Genomic DNA, 19,720 nt, shown 5'->3' on the forward strand with positions numbered 1-19,720 from the left:
TACCTATAACGATTTGAGATTCAGTGCTTTCTATTAGTGCTTGGAGCTCTTGTTCTTTCCCAACAGAGATAGGGCAGTTTACAACTACAATATTGATTGTTGCCATGTGTAACCTCTACCAGTGTTTGTCCTGCACACTTTGAAACTGAAGCACTTTATGCACTTTCCCAAGACCTTCTAACCTAAAAGACCGACCAGTCCCCATCACGAGATCCCCACTATCCGTGTAGCCACTTCCTGTGTGTAGTGAAACCGTGACCATTTGGAGGAAGTCAGATACCCACCATCCTATGGTACAAGTCGAGGAATCTGCTGCAATACACAAGGACACAGAAGTGCCTGAGCCTCTGATTCAGACTCTCTGCTAGGCTTTGTACCACAGTCGGTTCTGTCGACGATGCTACAGATGGTGACCTCTGCCTTCATCTACCAAGCAAGACTGGCAGTCTTTACCATTCAGCTAGCCGCCCGAAACCAGAGAGAATTCCAGTAGGGAGCGACACCTATATAAACTACCACCTGCAATGGGCTTCACCCTGTGCTCTTCATGGTACCCAGGAGCACCCATTCCACATTTGGAATGACTCCTCCCGGTATGCATGCAGACTGCACACTGGATTCCTTCCCTTCCTTCAGAGCCACATCGCTAAGCGGCCCCTCTATGCAGATAACATTTGCGCTCCCAACTAACAGTAATCCCATCCTATATGAAGCCCAGACCTTATGTGCCTAGAGGCTGCCTCTGGAACAGGGCGATCTACTTCATTTGGCTCAGGGACTTTCTCAGCCGCAGACAGCACCCGAAACCTGTTCATTAGACGGATCAGGGAGGCCCTCCTATCGTCCTCTGGTAAATCTTTCGCTGCCAGCCACATCTTGAAACAACCTCCTACTCGACCATGGGTGAGAGGTCAACCTCAGTGCTGGCAGTACCTGGGGCGGCGATGTAGTTGATGCTTTAATAGCGTGAAAAGCTTATATAAAGCTAATATGAGTAAAAGTAGCCCTTTGCTGGAGTTTCAGATCATTTCCCTGCAAATTTCCTCTGATAAAGTTTTTGGCTTTTCAATAAACTAATTTTGCTGTTTCTTCCATCGGCCCTACCTGGTAATATTACCACACTGAGAAGCAGTTCTCAAGTATTGTAAGATATCTCCTACATGGGTTGATGGCGTTCCCTGAGGATTCTACCAATGAGTCTCTATGTGGTATGGTTAGCTTTACTTTAAATCGCTCCATAAGCATACTTCCAGGTATTTAATGGATGTGTGATTGTTCGACTATCGTGTCATCAAACTGTAATGGGTCTTTCCTCCTATTTATACTCAATAAGTTACATTTGTTTGTAACGAGGATCATCACCAGTTCATGCACCAAGCATCGACCCATTGCAGGTCTTCCTGCATTTATGACTTCTCTACACACAGCACCATTCTCGAACAGCCTCATGAAGCTTACGACGTTATCCACTGCTAGGTCATTTGTATATAAAGGTATTCTAATCAACCGTCAAGATTGGTAACCCGAGAAATGTTATTATTTAGAATCACACATCGTCTTCAATGTAGCAAATGAAGGCGTATCAAGAAAATTCAATGATGCTTTTGAGCCGACCAGTGTGGCCGAGCGGTTCTAGGCACTTCAGTCCGGAACCACGCGGCTGCTACGGTCGCAGGTTCGAATGCTGCCACGGGCGTGGATGTTGTGACATCCTTAGGTTAGTTAGGTTTAAGTAGTTCTAAGACTAGGGGACTGATGACCTCAGATGTTAAGTCCCATAGCGCTTAGAGCCGTTTGAACCACTTGATGCTTTTGAAAGATAACAGTTCTAAGTAATCTCTTTCCTTATAAAACGATCCTTGTTTATTATTATTTGCAAGCCAGTTAGATTTTTACGAGATGGCTCATTCCCGTATTACTTTTTATCGGCAGTCTTTTGTGATATAATTATCTACTAAAATCGGAACCCAGTAAGGTCGCTTCGAGAAGATACTTTTACCCTAATCAATGTTGCTCACTGTTGGTGGCCATAAGTATACGACATTTTTAAAAATCAGCAGCAGTGAAGTGTTCTTTTTTATGTACAGAAATGAACTAATAACAGTGTATTTTTTATCATTTCAGTTTCTTCGTAATGCAGGTTTTTGTGAAGACGCTAAATGGAAGAACCATTACACTTGACCTGAGTGATTCAGACACGATAGAAGGTGTGAAAACAAAGATCCAGTACAAGGATGGTGTGCCTCTGGATCAACTGAGGCTGCTGTTTGGCGGAAGAGAACTGGAGGAAGGTTCTACATTGTCGGACTATAATATTCAGAATGGTATGTTTCCGTTACTATAAATATTTGGCCGTTTCCAAATGGCTTTCTGTTGTCATTTATGGGATCTATGTGCAATAGAATGTGGTTTTTAAATAACCCTTTTTGCAGAAACATTTTCCTTTATGTATAGGTCCACAGCCATGACAAAGTTATAAAATTAAATCATTTTTCCTGCAAGACAGTTTTTACTCAACAAAAAATTATTTATGTTTTTGATCCGCCAATTTCTGGTACTGAGTGATTTCCAATTGAACGCTAGGACCATAGCCACAACATAACAGTATGTTATTATGTTGCTTCTCCTGAGAATAGGATTAATAGATTTTTATTGAGTAAAAACAGTCTTACGATAAAATAGTTTAATCTTAGATCTGAGGGTAGATGTTGGTGCTGAGCAATGTGACATTAACCCTGCGTCTGGTTAAACCAGTGTGTGATTTGCAGGGGGAAGATGCGAGGGGTGACCCCCCTCCCCGCATCTGTATCAGACCATCCCATACCCTAACTGTAAATTACCCATCCCAACCACAAAATTTGTTTTCCGGTCACAGGATGTGTAAAAATAAATTTTTTATTTAAATTTGTGGAGCCGTACACCGATAAAAATTTCAAAACATTTCAGGCTGAATCTTTGTTCTCGTGGTGCCGTTGGTGCTTTAATCTAAGCTCACGACATTAGTTACTTACGAGGCAAGTAGCATTATTAGCAAGTTGGATGCGTGCCGGCCTGTAAGGACTACAAAATTCCAACATTTGTTTCAAACTAAGCATAATTTCGTTATTCCTCAAGAGCAGAGCATTACCGAAAACGTATGCAGACTTTGACAGGATACTAGCATTGGTGCTAAAGTTTTAAAATAGACAATGAATAAAAAAAAACGTAATGATGTTGCTAGCCAGTCCCGGATCCAGGATATTTCCGAACCGGGGCAAAAAACCCTCGAGTGTTTGAGATAGGATGGTAAAAAATTAAAAAAAAACATTTTTCAGAAATAAGTTCATTTTGTAGCACAATCTTTCTGAGGAGTGTGATAAATAAAACATATATGTTTGAGGAAGTGCAAGACATGTTATTTGGTCTTAAGTGTGCCAAAGCGCAGTGTCACACCTCTTCACATAGCATTCTTCTATTGCACGTCACTGTATTTCGCTCTGAGGAATTCAAACAAGTATACTTTGTAATGAAAGCTATCAAACCTATATTAAGGAAAGTGGAAATTAAAATGTCCTGTGGTGCCTTTGCTGCTCCCAGTCAGCCTGTTTGACTGTACAACTGGCCCATAGTAGTGTAGCCTTCTGGCAAAAATTTTCTGTCAAAATTTCATTTTCTTGGATACACCGAGAAGATAATATGTAATCTTTCTTACCTATTATTCCTGTTAGCCGTTTACTTTCACTCTGGTAGTCTGAATCTGTGGATTCCGCTAATAATTATAACAAGACCGATCATTCACACATTCAGTCAACCATATAAACAAAGAGCGATTGGCATTCACCCTTTTGGGTTTATTGGGCTCATCTCGTATAGCCTCATCCCCTTTTGTCTGCGGGAAAGTTTTTTATTTCTAGATGTGACGGGGATTCCCCTAGCAGAGACATCACATACACTATGCATGCTTTCAAAAATTAACTTATGATTCGTTCAGAAATCAACTTAGAGTATGTTCAAAAATGTTCAGAAACCAACAAGGATGCGTTTTAAAATCATATGACTAATCGATAGACCAACGTACGCTGGATGCTAGGCGATTTGTGAAACAAGGTTGTATCAAGAATGCAAATATAGCGGCCCCTGTATTTGTCGCCCGAGGCAGATACCACCCCCCCCCCCCTTCGCCCCCCAATCCCTAGATCAGGGCCTGGTGCTAACAAAGAAACATATAGTGAATCTTCGGAGACTAAAAACTATAAGAAGTCTACAAGGTAGAAATGGGAGTAACAGTGGGCTTAAAATTATAGTGGGAAAATTCTGTTGCTTTATTACATTTTCAAAACTATCAAAAGGCTTAGCCGCAGCTGTCTGCAAATGACAAAAACTTGCTAATATGCACAGTGTGTTCATAAGTTTGTGAACTCAAGGTGAAAAGCAAGGGACGTTTGTTTATTGATTACACGAGTTTAGTTGGTGTTTCTGCTAATCGTACTAAAAAAATAAATTATAAAATCGGTGCTCATACGAAGTGCATATCACCCATGAAACGCATAGAAATCATACATAGCGAAGAAAGACAAAGTTTAGAAAAATTCATGAGTGAAAGTGAAAATTTGTGGAGAAAGCAACATCAAGAAAAAGGAATCACAACTGATTTGTTGTTCAAATCTACATATATAATAGCTAAACAGAAATAATCATTCAAATCATATCCCACAGTAATCAAGCTACAAAACTTTAATAATTTATTAGTTGGTAATATGCTTCAATCTAACAATGCATGACGAAATATCTTATGTTTATAGGAGAAGAAATGAGAAACAATCTCACTCATTTGCTTAGTAATAGTAGTAGTAGTAGTAGTAGTAGCTTTATTCATCAGTAGATCTCTTTTTACAAGGATATGGGACATGTTAAAGTATTTACAAGCTTAGATCATTTTAAAATAAGCTAATTCATAGAAGCATACATTTACAGACTCCTAGTTAGAGACAATCATTAGACTTACTACTGGTATACAATACTTTTTTTACAAATAACTTATTAAATAATGTAATGCCACACTCCTCTCCCCATGAACCATGGACCTTGCCGTTGGTGGGGAGGCTTGCGTGCCTCAGCGATACAGATAGCAGTACCGTAGGTGCAACCACAACGGAGGGGTATCTGTTGAGAGGCCAGACAAACGTGTGGTTCCTGAAGAGGGGCAGCAGCCTTTTCAGTAGTTGCAAGGGCAACAGTCTGGATGATTGACTGATCTGGCCTTGTAACAATAACCAAAACGGCCTTGCTGTGCTGGTACTGCGAACGGCTGAAAGCAAGGGGAAACTACAGCCGTAATTTTTCCCGAGGGCATGCAGCTTTACTGTATGATTACATGATGATGGCGTCCTCTTGGGTAAAATAATCCGGAGGTAAAATAGTCCCCCATTTGGATCTCCGGGCGGGGACTACTCAAGAGGATGTCGTTATCAGGAGAAAGAAAACTGGCGTTCTACGGATCGGAGCGTGGAATGTCAGATCCCTTAATCGGGCAGGTAGGTTAGAAAATTTAAAAAGGGAAATGGATAGGTTGAAGTTAGATATAGTGGGAATTAGTGAAGTTCGGTGGCAGGAGGAACAAGACTTCTGGTCAGGTGACTACAGGGTTATAAACACAAAATCAAATAGGGGTAATGCAGGAGTAGGTTTAATAATGAATAGGAAAATAGGAATGCGGGTAAGCTACTACAAACAGCATAGTGAACGCATTATTGTGGCCAAGATAGACACGAAGCCCACACCTACTACAGTAGTACAAGTTTATATGCCAACTAGCTCTGCAGATGACGAAGAAATTGAAGAAATGTATGATGAAATAAAAGAAATTATTCAGATTGTGAAGGGACACGAAAATTTAATAGTCATGGGTGACTGGAATTCGAGTGTAGGAAAAGGGAGAGAAGGTAACATAGTAGGTGAATATGGATTGGGGGACAGAAATGAAAGAGGAAGCCGCCTGGTAGAATTTTGCACAGAGCACAACATAATCATAACTAACACTTGGTTTAAGAATCATGAAAGAAGGTTGTATACATGGAAGAACCCTGGAGATACTAAAAGGTATCAGATAGATTATATAATGGTAAGACAGAGATTTAGGAACCAGGTTTTAAATTGTAAGACATTTCCAGGGGCAGATGTGGACTCTGACCACAATCTATTGGTTATGACCTGTAGATTAAAACTGAAGAAACTGCAAAAAGGTGGGAATTTAAGGAGATGGGACCTGGATAAACTAAAAGAACCAGAGGTTGTACAGAGATTCAGGGAGAGCATAAGGGAGCAATTGACATGAATGGGGGAAATAAATACAGTAGAAGAAGAATGGGTAGCTTTGAGGGATGAAGTAGTGAAGGCAGCAGAGGATCAAGTAGGTAAAAAGACGAGGGCTAGTAGAAATCCTTGGGTAACAGAAGAAATACTGAATTTAATTGATGAAAGGAGAAAATATAAAAATGCAGTAAGTGAAACAGGCAAAAAGGAATACAAACGTCTCAAAAATGAGATCGATAGGAAGTGCAAAATGGCTAAGCAGGGATGGCTAGAGGACAAATGTAAGGATGTAGAGGCCTATCTCACTAGGGGTAAGATAGATACCGCCTACAGGAAAATTAAAGAGACCTTTGGAGATAAGAGAACGACTTGTATGAATGTCAAGAGCTCAGATGGAAACCCAGTTCTAAGCAAAGAAGGGAAAGCAGAAAGGTGGAAGGAGTATATAGAGGGTCTATACAAGGGCGATGTACTTGAGGACAATATTATGGAAATGGAAGAGGATGTAGATGAAGATGAAATGGGAGATACGATACTGCGTGAAGAGTTTGACAGAGCACTGAAAGACCTGAGTCGAAACAAGGCCCCCGGAGTAGACAATATTCCATTGGAACTACTGACGGCTGTGGGAGAGCCAGTCCTGACAAAACTCTACCATCTGGTGAGCAAGATGTATGAAACAGGCGAAATACCCTCAGACTTCAAGAAGAATATAATAATTCCAATCCCAAAGAAAGCAGGTGTTGACAGATGTGAAAATTACCGAACTATCAGCTTAATAAGTCACAGCTGCAAAATACTAACACGAATTCTTTACAGACGAATGGAAAAACTAGTAGAAGCCAACCTCAGGGAAGATCAGTTTGGATTCCGTAGAAACACTGGAACACGTGAGGCAATACTGACCTTACGACTTATCTTAGAAGAAAGATTAAGGAAAGGCAAATCTACGTTTCTAGCATTTGTAGACTTAGAGAAAGCTTTTGACAATGTTGACTGGAATACTCTCTTTCAAATTCTAAAGGTGGCAGGGGTAAAATACAGGGATCGAAAGGCTATTTACAATTTGTACAGAAACCAGATGGCAGTTATAAGAGTCGAGGGACATGAAAGGGAAGCAGTGGTTGGGAAGGGAGTAAGACGGGGTTATAGCCTCTCCCCGATGTTGTTCAATCTGTATATTGAGCAAGCAGTAAAGGAAACAAAAGAAAAATTCGGGGTAGGTATTAAAATTCATGGAGAAGAAATAAAAACTTTGAGGTTCGCCGATGACATTGTAATTCTGTCAGAGACAGCAAAGGACTTGGAAGAGCAGTTGAATGGAATGGACAGTGTATTGAAAGGAGGATATAAGATGAACATCAACAAAAGCAAAACAAGGATAATGGAATGTAGTCTAATTAAGTCGGGTGATGCTGAGGGAATTAGATTAGGAAATGAGGCACTTAAAGTAGTAAAGGAGTTTTGCTATTTGGGGAGCAAAATAACTGATGATGGTCGAAGTAGAGAGGATATAAAATGTAGGCTGGCAATAGCAAGGAAGGCGTTTCTGAAGAAGAGAAATTTGTTAACATCCAGTATTGATTTAAGTGTCAGGAAGTCATTTCTGAAAGTATTCGTATGGAGTGTAGCCATGTATGGAAGTGAAACATGGACGATAAATAGTTTGGACAAGAAGAGAATAGAAGCTTTCGAAATGTGGTGCTACTGAAGAATGCTGAAGATTAGATGGGTAGATCACATAACTAATGAGGAAGTATTGAATAGGATTGGGGAGAAGAGAAGTTTGTGGCACAACTTGACCAGAAGAAGGTATCGGTTGGTAGGACATGTTCTGAGGCATCAAGGGATCACCAATTTAGTATTGGAGGGCAGCGTGGAGGGTAAAAATCGTAGAGGGAGACCAAGAGATGAATACACTAAGCAGATTCAGAAGGATGTAGGTTGCAGTAGGTACTGGGAGATGAAAAAGCTTGCACAGGATAGAGTAGCATGGAGAGCTGCATCAAACCAGTCTCAGGACTGAAGACCACAACAACACAACAATGCCACACTGTTCACTCATATCTCACCATCAGTCACTGCACATACTATACACACATTGTTTCATAACACTTCACACACAACACACACTGGTGTTCTCTGGGCCAGTTTCTGTATGAAACTTCCCGTTTCCTATCCTGAAAAACTGAGTCAGCATCCCTCGATAATGAGTGAAATGTTGAGCTCAAGAAGAGGAAGAGGTGTTAGTGTTGTGCTATCCATAGCTAGGGGGTAAGATTTTCTAGAAAAGGAAGAAAGAAGGAAATAACATATTGTGAAGGTGTTATGTGGAAGGTTGGATGTTTTATAATCATTATTATTATTTATTTGTATAACATTTTTTACCAAATCCCTACTCTGTTCTATCCAAGTAATACTTCAGTGTCTAAAATGTATTGCATATCAGGTACTGTTTAGCTGCCTTTCTAAATAAGTGTATTTTTACGATTTATTTAATCTCTTACGGTAATTTATTGTACAGTTTTATTCCTTGGTAGGAAATGCTGTTTTGAGTTTTGTGTTTATTTTTTCTTGGTAAATGTAAGTTGAGTCTAGCTCTTGTTCCATGGTCACAGACAGATTTGTATGTGCAGTAATTACCAATGTTATTTTTGATGTGTACAACTGACTGGTGAATGTATTCACATGGAGCAGTTGAAATCCCCTGTGTTTTGAACAGATCTTTACAATGATCTCAACTACTATTTTAGTTATTATTCACATGGGTCTTTTCTGGAGTTTGAAAATTGTGTTCATATTTTGTGCATTTATTCCCCAAAAAAGAATTCCACAGCTAAGAATTGAGTGTACATATGAATAGTATGTAACTAAAAGACACTGCATGTCACACACTGATGATAGGATTCTAAGGGCATAACATGCTGATGACATTCTGTTTGCAAGTACCTTTGTGTTTTCACACCACTTCAACTGAGAATCAACATTGATTCCTAGAAATTTTGCATATGTTACACAATCTATAGAGGTGCCATCTACATTTAATTTAACGTTGTCATTTTCCCTCTTCAAACTGAAATTCATGCCATTAGTTTTCTTTAGGTTCAATGTCATTTTATTGCTTATTGACCAATCGTAAACTTCCCTGAGAGTTTCATTTGCTTTCTCTGCAAGGAATTCTCTTGTTTTCTCAGTGACTGTTATACTGCTGCCATCAATGAAGAGAATTTTTTCACCATGAGAGACTTCTTGCTTAGGTTCCATATGGTACTTTGGTGCCAGACAAGCCGTTCACTTTGTCTACAAGAAGAAAGAAGAAGCTCAATTCTGATGAGTATCTTTTTATATGGGCCTACTGGGAAAGTCATTGATGTATATCAGGAACAGTATTGGTAGTAATATGCTACCTTGCAGAACCCCTATATTAATGTATTTTGGTTCCGATAAGTGTTTTACTAAATGTTTAGATCTATTTGAAGCATGTGTTATCTCTTTGTACCCTGTCTGCTAGGTATGATCGAAACAAGTCGTTAGCTATACCTCTTATTCGTAATGCTTCTAATTTATTTAATAGAATCTTGTGGTGGAGTGTATCAAAGGCCTCAGAGAGATCCAAAAATGTGTGTGTGACACACACACATCTTTGTCAAGAGCATTAAGTTCAACTTTTATGAATTCCGTATTTTTGCCACTTCAAAAACCAAGCTGTGATTTGCTTAAAAGATAGTGTTTATTGAGTTAATTCATTAATCTGTCTTTCATAATTGCTTCTATTATTTTTGAGAATGGTGACAGCAGGGAATTGGGCCGATAATTTTCTACGTCTTCTGCATTACCTTTCTTAAGCAAAGATACAACTCTTGCCTGTTTTAACTGCTGTGGAAATGTCATTGATGTGAAGGATTCATTTATTATATTTGTTAAGGGGCCTTGTATAAACTCTATGCATTGTTTCAGTACACACTTTGGTACTTCATCTAAATCTACCGACTTTTTGTTTTTAGTTTTTACAATCGGGTACAGACAATAGTATCATGACGGAGGAAAGTGCAATGATTTTCAATAAAACCTGTTTAACAATACAGGGTGATTCAAAAAGAGAGAACAAATTTCAGTTCTTTATTATAGACAAACTGTGAAAGATAGAAACACATTACGCCTGTCACTGGATAGAGGAAGGCTCAAAGTCTTATGTTCGCACAGACACTATACTATACACTCAACATGTGTGTTGCTCGAGAAACATCAAACCGGAACCCCATTTCATTCTACACACATCTCAACAGGTCCCTGTTTATTGAATCAACAGCTTCAATGATTCGATTTCTCAGAACCAGGAACGGAGTAGCTGTCTCAGGTGGGACAAAGACTTTGTCTTGTATATACACCTACAGAAAAATTGCAAGATGTGAGTTCTGGTAACCCAGAGTCCAAAAGCAATGAACAAGGTCTTGTTGTCCAACTCTTCCATTCCAACGATGTGGGGCAGTGTTGTTAAGATAACGCCACACCTTAAGGTGAAAATGAGGTGGGATGCCATCATGCATGGTGGGGTGCCATCATGCATAAAAGTGTAATCATTGGAATCTTTGTCCAGTTGAGGTAACAACAAATTTTGCAGCACACCCGAAAAGTATGACATTCCTGTCACAGGTTTCTCCACAAAAGAGGAAGGTCCATAAACTTTGTGAACAGAAACGGCACAAAACACATTCAGTGTCGGTGACTCTCTTTCATGTTCGACGACGGCATCAGGATACTGTGACCCCGAAATTCTTACATTATGGGTTCGTCCGAAAACATGAGTCGTCCGGAAAAAGTATCCTCTGCCATATCCTGGAGAACTGGAATGGAAAATTCATACCTTCTGTTATGGTCGCCGGGACGCAATTACTGCAGTAACTACAACTTGTAAGACTTCATAAGCACCGTTATTTGAGGAAGTCGAAGTTCCTGGCCTACCAGTCTTGTGGAATTTTCAGGGCTCCGTGTGAACGCATCTGGGATGCACTCGACATTTTCATCAGACGTGTTTGGCCGACCAATGCTCTTCCCTCTGTCTATGCAACAAACTTCCAAGAACGTTTTGTGCCAGCCATATATCTGCCAGTGCAGAGGGGACTTTTCGCTGAAACGACTGCATATCCAGTGATATGCGCAATATGTTTCTGTCTTTTATAGGTGGTCGTAAAAAACAACTGAAATCTGTTCTTTCTTTTTGAATCACCATTTATATGTATGACTGAGAGTTACTTGCAATTATTTTTTCTCTACATTACTGAATTAGAAATTTGGTTAGGAAAAGGTATTTTCAGTACACTGCTAGTAATTCTCGAAGAATATAACATTAAACTATCTTGTACTATCGCAACAGATCGTGCATCAACAAGCTTGCATCTTACAAATGTGCTGTCGCTCTTCTGCGTAATTATTTATACAAGGACTTAATTGTAGTGCAATGTTCTTGATTTCTCAAAGCAAAACAAGAAACTGACGAGTATACAAAAGCTTTTGAATCACGAAAACAATTAACTCGCCACGAATTGTTGGCATTAGTCAATCCTGGATACCACAGACACCGAAAGATTTGCCTAAGTAGAACATTAAAGGGGGTGCCACACCTACAGGGAGCAGACCCAGCGAAATTTACGACCAGTGCTCGAAAACAAACGCTTTACAGCTATAACAGGTCCTACAGCTCGTCGCTCGAAAACTTGCTTGCGTAGGAAGGATGCCGTGTTCGATTCCTGGGCTCAAGAAATGTGTCTTTGTAGAAGAGTGATTGTTCTCTACCAAAACAATACGCACAAGGGCCGAAGCGTATTAATCATCTGTTTAAAGTCATATCAACATATGACAGCTAATTTGTTAACAATACATAACGCATCAATGCGTGCTTCACAGTTGGCAGTATAGCATAAACGGTGTAACATCTTTGATTGCAATAAAGAACAATGAATATAATGAATATCATAAATTATGTTCCTTTAAACCTATGTTATGAACTGACGTCTTTATAATTGCATTCTTCATAATACAAACGTTCAAATGCATGTCCCCCTTGTTGGGGGCATTGATGTAAGAAGCGCCTCTCAGTGTTAGCATGGACACCTCTTAACATTTCTGCAGAGGAGGAGGAGGAGGAGGAGGAGATTAGTGTTTAACGTCCCGTCGACAACGAGGTCATTAGAGACGGAGCGCAAGCTCGGGTGAGGGAAGGATTGCGAAGGAAATCGGCCGTGCCCTTTCAAAGGAACTATCCTGGCATTTGCCTAAAGCGATTTAGGGAAATTGCGGAAAACCTAAATCAGGATGGCCGGAGACGGGATTGAACCGTCGTCCTCCCAAATGCGAATTTCTGCAGATACTGAAGTGCAAGCATGATGTATTCTTCCTTTTAACACATGTGAATTTTCCGTTTCTGTCTCGTAAATCCTGGTTTTGATATAACCCCATAAGAAAAAATCCAAGGGTGTTAAATCAGGCGAGCTCTATGGCCATAGAATAAAACATCACGACTTATCCACCGTTTGGGGATAAGTTCTGAGCTCACAGTGAGAATCTGAAGATGGATAGAAATTAGCACCTCCCACCAAGTATGAGGGCCTGGCGAAAGATTTCGCCTGAAGCTATGCAATCCACATAACATAACTGTCATGCAGTTCGTTCTACACGGCAATTCTCAGCCGCACTCTGCAGTGGCAGTGAAGATGCTCCTGCAGCGTTTTCGATGGAAAGTGTTTGATCACCCACAATACAGCCCTTAATTGACTACCCCTGAGGCTCGTCTCTGCTCAAATGAACCGCTGGCTATGAAGACAGTATTTTGACACAGACAGCGAGCTGCAGTCCAGGGTAGAAAATTGTCGAAAAGCACTGGCGGCTATCTTCCATAACGAGGGAGGTGAAAAGTTGGTGCAACGCTACCACAGATGTCTAAGTCTGAGCAGCCACTGTGTAGAGAAGTAGCTGGAAGGTGTAGCTAACCATTGCAAATAAAACAGTTTTGATTTTCACTGTGGTTTCCATTTCACGACGTATTGTTCCTTACTTTCCGAATAGCCTTCGTAGATTGTGCCTATTGACAGTGGTGTCATTGGTGAAATAGCATTCATCTCCCTATTAAATCTGCCTGATGAAACCCAGATTTACGGTTACTTTATTTACGAGACGTCCACAGAACGACACTCGATTTTGCGAACCGTTTCCATATAGTTTCTGATATAGGTGCACCTTAAAGGGATGCCATTTTTGTTCCTCCACAATCCTTTGTACCGAAGGCCCCAGGTCCGCTGCAGCTCTTCTTTGTCCTAATTACGATGAGAAATTGGAATTACTGGGCGAGATCTAATGAGTTTCATCATAATAATAATGAGCATAATAGTATTATTTCTTTCCTTTCTCAGACCTTATGTCTGGTTAAAAATGGAAAGTGACGCGGACCTTGATCAAGCGTGACTTCCTTTTAACTGTACGGTATATGTTACATTGCATTTAGGAACTTTCGGGTAATTGAACATGTATCAATAATTACAGATTTCTGTAGTTGTATATATACGTTTGGATGTAGCTGTATTGCGTTGATGTATTGGTGGATATTGTGTAGTATGACTCCTGTAGTTGATAGTATAATTGGTATAATGTCAACTTTATCCTGATGCCACATGTCCTTGACTTCCTCAGCCAGTTGGATGTATTTTTCAATTTTTTCTCCTGTTTTCTTCTGCATATTCGTTGTATTGGGTATGGATATTTCGATTAGTTGTGTTAATTTCTTCTTTTTATTGGTGAGTATGATGTCAGGTTTGTTATGTGGTGTTGTTTTATCTGTTATAATGGTTCTGTTCCAGTATAATTTGTATTCATCATTCTCCAGTACATTTTGTGGTGCATACTTGTATGTGGGAACGTGTTGTTTTATTAGTTTATGTTGTATGGCAAGTTGTTGATGTATTATTTTTGCTACATTGTCATGTCTTCTGGGGTATTCTGTATTTGCTAGTATTGTACATCCGCTTGTGATGTGATCTACTGTTTCTATTTGTTGTTTGCAAAGTCTGCATTTATCTGTTGTGGTATTGGGATCTTTAATAATATGCTTGCTTGTAATATCTGGTGTTTATTGTTTGATCCTGTATTGCAATCATGAATCCTTCTGTCTCACTGTATATATTGCCTTTTCTTAGCCATGTGTTGGATTCATCTTGATTGATGTGTGGCTGTGTTAGATGATACGGGTGCTTGCCATGTAGTGTTTTCTTTTTCCAATTTACTTTCTTTGTATCTGTTGATGTTATTTGATCTAAAGGTTTGTAGAAGTGGTTATAAAATTGAAGTGGTGTAGCCGATGTATTTATATGAGTGATTGCTTTGTGTATTTTGCTAGTTTCTGCTCGTTCTAGAAAGAATTTTCTTAAATTGTCTACCTGTCCATAATGTAGGTTTTTATGTCGATAACTCCCCTTCCTCCTTCCTTCCTGCTTCATGTGAATCTTTCTGTTGCTGAATGTATGTGATGTATTCTATATTTGTGACATTGTGATCGTGTAAGTGTATTGAGTGCTTCTAGGTCTGTGTTACTCCATTTCACTACTCCAAATGAGTAGGTCAATATCGGTATAGCATAAGTATTTATAGCTTTTGTCTTGTTTCTTGCTGTCAATTCTGTTTTCAGTGTTTTTGTTAGTCTTTGTCTATGTTTTTCTTTTAGTTCTTCTTTAATATTTGTGTTATCTATTCCTATTTTTTGTCTGTATCCTAAATATTTATAGACATCTGTTTTTTCCATCGCTTCTATGCAGTCGCTGTGGTTATCCAATATGTAATCTTCTTGTTTAGTGTGTTTTCCCTTGACTATGCTATTTTTCTTACATTTGTCTGTTCCAAAAGCCATATTTATATCATTGCTGAATACTTCTGTTATCTTTAGTAATTGGTTGAGTTGTTGATTTGTTGCTGCCAGTAGTTTTAGGTCATCCATGTATAGCAAATGTGTGATTTTGTGTTGGTATGTTCCAGTGATATTGTATCCATAATTTGTATTATTTAGTATGTTGGATAGTGGGTTCAGAGCAAGGCAGAACCAGAAAGGACTTAATGAGTCTCCTTGGTATATTCCACACTTAATCTGTATTGGCTGTGATGTGGTATTATTTGAATTTGTTTGGATATTAAGTGTGGTTTTCCAATTTTTCATTACTATGTTTAGGAACTGTATTAATTTAGTATCTACTTTGTATATTTCCAGTATTTGCAGCAACCATGAGTGGGGTACACTATCAAAAGCTTTTTGGTAATCAATGTATGCGTAGTGTAGCGACCTTTGTTTCATTTTAGCTTGATATGTCACCCCTGCATCTATCATCAGTTGCTCTTTACATCCTTGTGCTCCTTTGCAACAGCCTTTTTGTTCTTCATTTATAATTTTGTTCTGTGTTGTATGTGTCATTAATTTCTGTGTAATGACTGAAGTTAATATTTTGTATATTGTTAGTAGGCATGTTATGTGGCGATATTTAGCTGGGTTAGCTGTGTCTGCTTGATCTTTAGGTTTCAGATAAGTTATTCCATGTGTAAGTGTATCAGGGAATGTGTATGGGTCTGCAATGGAACTGTTAAATAATTTAGTTAAATGTGAATGTGTTGAGCTGAACTTCTTTAGCCAGAAATTTGCTATTTTATCTTTTCCAGGGGCTTTCCAATTAATTGCTTGGGTGACTTCATGTTGCAAAATTATCACTTCAGGCATTTGTGGTATCATCTTGTATGCGTCTGTTTCTGCTTGTATCCACCGTGCATGCCTATTATGCTGTACCGGGTTTGACCATATGTTGCTCCAGAAGTGTTCCATGTCTGTTATGTTTGGTGGATTGTCTATTTTAATGTGTGTGTTATCTATTGTCTGGTAAAATTACTTTTGGTTTGTGTTGAATGTTTGGTTTTGTTTCCTTCTATTTTCACCTTTTTTGTATCATCTAAGTCGTTTGGCCAATGCTTGTAATTTCTGCTTCTTTTCATCTAATTGCTCTATCGCTTCTTGTTGTGAGATTTTATCTAACCTTTTTTGTTTTTTGTCTGACATTTCATTTCTTATAAATTGTGTTAGCTGTCCGATGTCTTTTCTCAGTTTTTCTATTCTGATCTGTTGCCTGTGTTGCCATGCTGGTTTTGTGGGTTTCTTCTGTGTGTTGGTTGGTTCTGATCTCTGCCTAGTGTGTATATTTAGTGTAGTGAGTGCTCCTATATAAACCAGTATTTTAACTCTTCCATAGTTGTATTTTCATTTATTTTGTTGTGTATGATTGTGTTGTTGATAGTTGTTATTGTTGTTTCGACTTGTGGGTTATTTGGTGGTCTATGCAAGAATGGTCTAATGTCTGTATTGGCGTCTTTGTATTGTATATATGTCAGCTGAAATTTTTCTTCTATATCTAACATGTGTGTCACTTCGTGTTCTATTTGTGCTTGTTCTGGTGGCTGTCTTAAAATTTCGTTTTCCTCTGATTGTTTAATTGATGTGTGTTATTCTTTGTTTGTTTGCTCTGGGATGTTTGAGACCATTACTGTATTTTCTTCTTCTTCTGATTGCACATTATTTTGTTCCAGTATTTGTTGTACTTGTTGTTTTATGTTTTCTAATTCTGACTGGGATACCCTGTTATTTTTTTATTATTACACGGATCTGATCAGCTAGTCGTTGTTCTGTTAAAAATTTTAATTCTGGGTATCTAGCAATAAATGTTGTGTTTACATGCGAACTGTATCCAGTTGTGTTGGTTCCTAAGTTTGTTGCTTGGTAATAACAGAACATGAGGTGGCGGTTAACTTCACCTGACCATCTCATCCTCTGTCTTTGTTTTCCTTCTAGGGTGGTTGCAGGAAGCATATCCTGCAAAACACCTCTATTTGGATTTAAATCATTTTCCATGTGGCTAGCAGTGTCGTTACCATTGTGGACGGGCATAGGGTTGAAGCGTCGTCCCCGACCATGACAGCGCTTGTCCGAGGCTTCATTAGTTCTGTCCTGAACCAACTAATCACGCTAAAAGGGGGGTTAGCCCTATTAGAGGTTTGTTCTTTTCGTCGCCTTTTACGACTGGCAGAACATACCGGAGGCCTATTCTTTTCCCGGGCTTCCATGGGTTTTATTATTATTATTATTATTATTATTATTGTTACTATTATTATTATAGGTACAAATAGTACTGCATCTAAATGCATTAGCATGATAACACTTTCGTTTATATAGCGTTGTATGTACACCTTATTTTCATTTAAGCTATGCTTACCGTGCGTGGGATGTGCTCCAAAATACTCAGTAACATTCCGGACAAAATCGGATGTGTCACAGATTCGTATTTCCAAGACACATTGTACCTGGAAATCTTCCTCGGTTTTTAAACGCATTTCTGTACGTCTAAAATAATGACGTAGCGTTGGAGAAGGTTGTGCAGACAGCCTTCGGGCTTCAGGTGCATTGCGGTGCGTCTCCCGATAGATCAGTATCATATCGGTGTAGTCTTCGGTGGAGTACATTGTAGCTGTTACCTGTCTGACTGTAAGACCTGACTCGATCTACAAGACCGGTTGGTTGCAGGGCTTCAAACGGCATCCTTCTAACACGTGGCCACCACTAGCACTGCGGTAGAACCAGCTTTCATCAGAAAACACAACAGATCTCCACTCTTCCCTCCAATGAGTTCTCGTTGGATACCACTGAAGGCACAAATTGCAGTGGTTTCGGTTCAGTCTGGCTCGGACCTGTCCTTAAAGTAACTGATTTGTAATAGGTCGTTGTGTTACTGTGGGGCCAACTGCTGCTCAAATTGGTGCTGCAGATGCAGTACGATGTGACATAACCATACGCTGAACAGGATGGTCTTCCCCCTTGGTACTTTCACGTGGCCGTCCATGGCCCAGTCTTCTTGCTGCCGTACATTCCCGTGACCACCACTGCCAGCAATCATGTACAGTGGCTACATTCCTGCCAAGTCTTTCTGAAATATCGCAGAAGGGACATCGCGCTTCTCGTAGCCCTGCTGCACGACCTCGTTCAAACCCCGTTGATCCATCGTGGATCGTGTATCGACGCTCAGTGTGGTGTAAATAATGGCGTCTCTGTCGCCTTAAAGGCTTGACCAGCATAAACTCACTACGTACAAGGACAAAGGTAACTTACTTTCATAACCATTGCAGTGTGAATTTAACGGAAATTTGATTTTCACCTCATAGTGGCGCTATTAGCGCCACTCTTATGTGACTGGCACGAAATTTGAACAGACATCATCTTTCGGAAATAGAAATACGTCTACCAACTTTCCTTTATGTCGCACAACTCCTTCTTGGTATTGCGATTGTTTTTCTGTCAGTGTATTTAGTGGTGTCATTACCGATCCGTTTAAGCCTTACCGAACTCCACAGGGCGCTACTGGAAAGAAAAGCGGTTCCTTTTTCGTAGCGCTGCGCCCCTTCTGATCCGCCGCTGCAGACGCGTCATGTTTCGATTCCGTCATAGTGTCTACCATATTAATGACCAGGATGTCTCTCTCTCACTTCTCTGACTGAATAAGAAAATGAAAAAGTGCAATTGAAAAGTAAACCCTGGATGCCACTATTTCTGGAAGGAAGCTTAGTTAAAGCTTTTCTTAAAAGGCAGCCAATGTACCCTACCATGTATCGGCTACAAATGGTAAACATGTAGGTGTTGTCAAGACAGCTGACTTTGTGCAGAGTTATTGGAAAAACATTAACTCGATGCTGTTTCTGGTCGTGTGTGATTCCCACTACAGTCTTATGCTCATTGACGTTTGAGTAAGGCGGGCTGCAAGATGAGCCGCAGGCCCGTGAGGTGACGCAGGGGGGCTCACGCCAAATTCCTCACGGCAGCGTGAGTCACGGCGACAATCATCGCAGGTTGGGTCGCAGTTTCAATACACAGTTTGCTGAGGAACTTTGGCTCTGGCAGAGATGGCAACTACTTCTGCCATGTTAATAGATATAAGTTCAGAATCGGATTCCGAGTTTGAGTTCGAAACGGTGTTTTTTTATATATATATATATATATATATATATATATATATATATATATATATATAATTCGGACGATAGTTTCGATTCTATATTGATATCAAAGACGTGATTAAATCCATCTATTCCGTTTTCACTGATAGGTATGGAGGGCTACACGCTAGTAAGGAATGACATTGTAAGGAACCTAGGCATCTTTTTGATAAACATTTAACCAGGACAGAGCACATCACGAAAATATGCTACAGAGTTTTAACAATGTCAATGTAGAATGTTAACAACGAATTACAATGCAACTTACCATAGTATGTCCGTTTCCTTGGCCACTTCCTCCCACTTCTCAGCTTTCAGCTTCGTTTTCAAGTAATCTTCATGGCTTGTATCATACAGAACTTTTCGAACA

At 39.6% G+C, this 19,720-nt stretch overlaps 1 protein-coding gene across 1 annotated transcript in view; it reads left to right on the forward strand.

Annotated features, from left to right (window-relative positions):
- The window catches only part of LOC124803099 (polyubiquitin), a 120,747-nt gene that overhangs the window by 87,298 nt on the left and 13,729 nt on the right, over positions 1–19,720 (forward strand). The window contains exon 5 of the mRNA XM_047264254.1: positions 2,141–2,324. Coding sequence (XP_047120210.1) covers positions 2,141–2,324 — 184 coding nt within the window. The remainder of the gene's footprint in view (positions 1–2,140; positions 2,325–19,720) is intronic.

The sequence above is a fragment of the Schistocerca piceifrons genome, chromosome 6 (genome assembly GCF_021461385.2).
Source record: "Schistocerca piceifrons isolate TAMUIC-IGC-003096 chromosome 6, iqSchPice1.1, whole genome shotgun sequence".
Lineage (NCBI taxonomy): Eukaryota > Metazoa > Arthropoda > Insecta > Orthoptera > Acrididae > Schistocerca > Schistocerca piceifrons.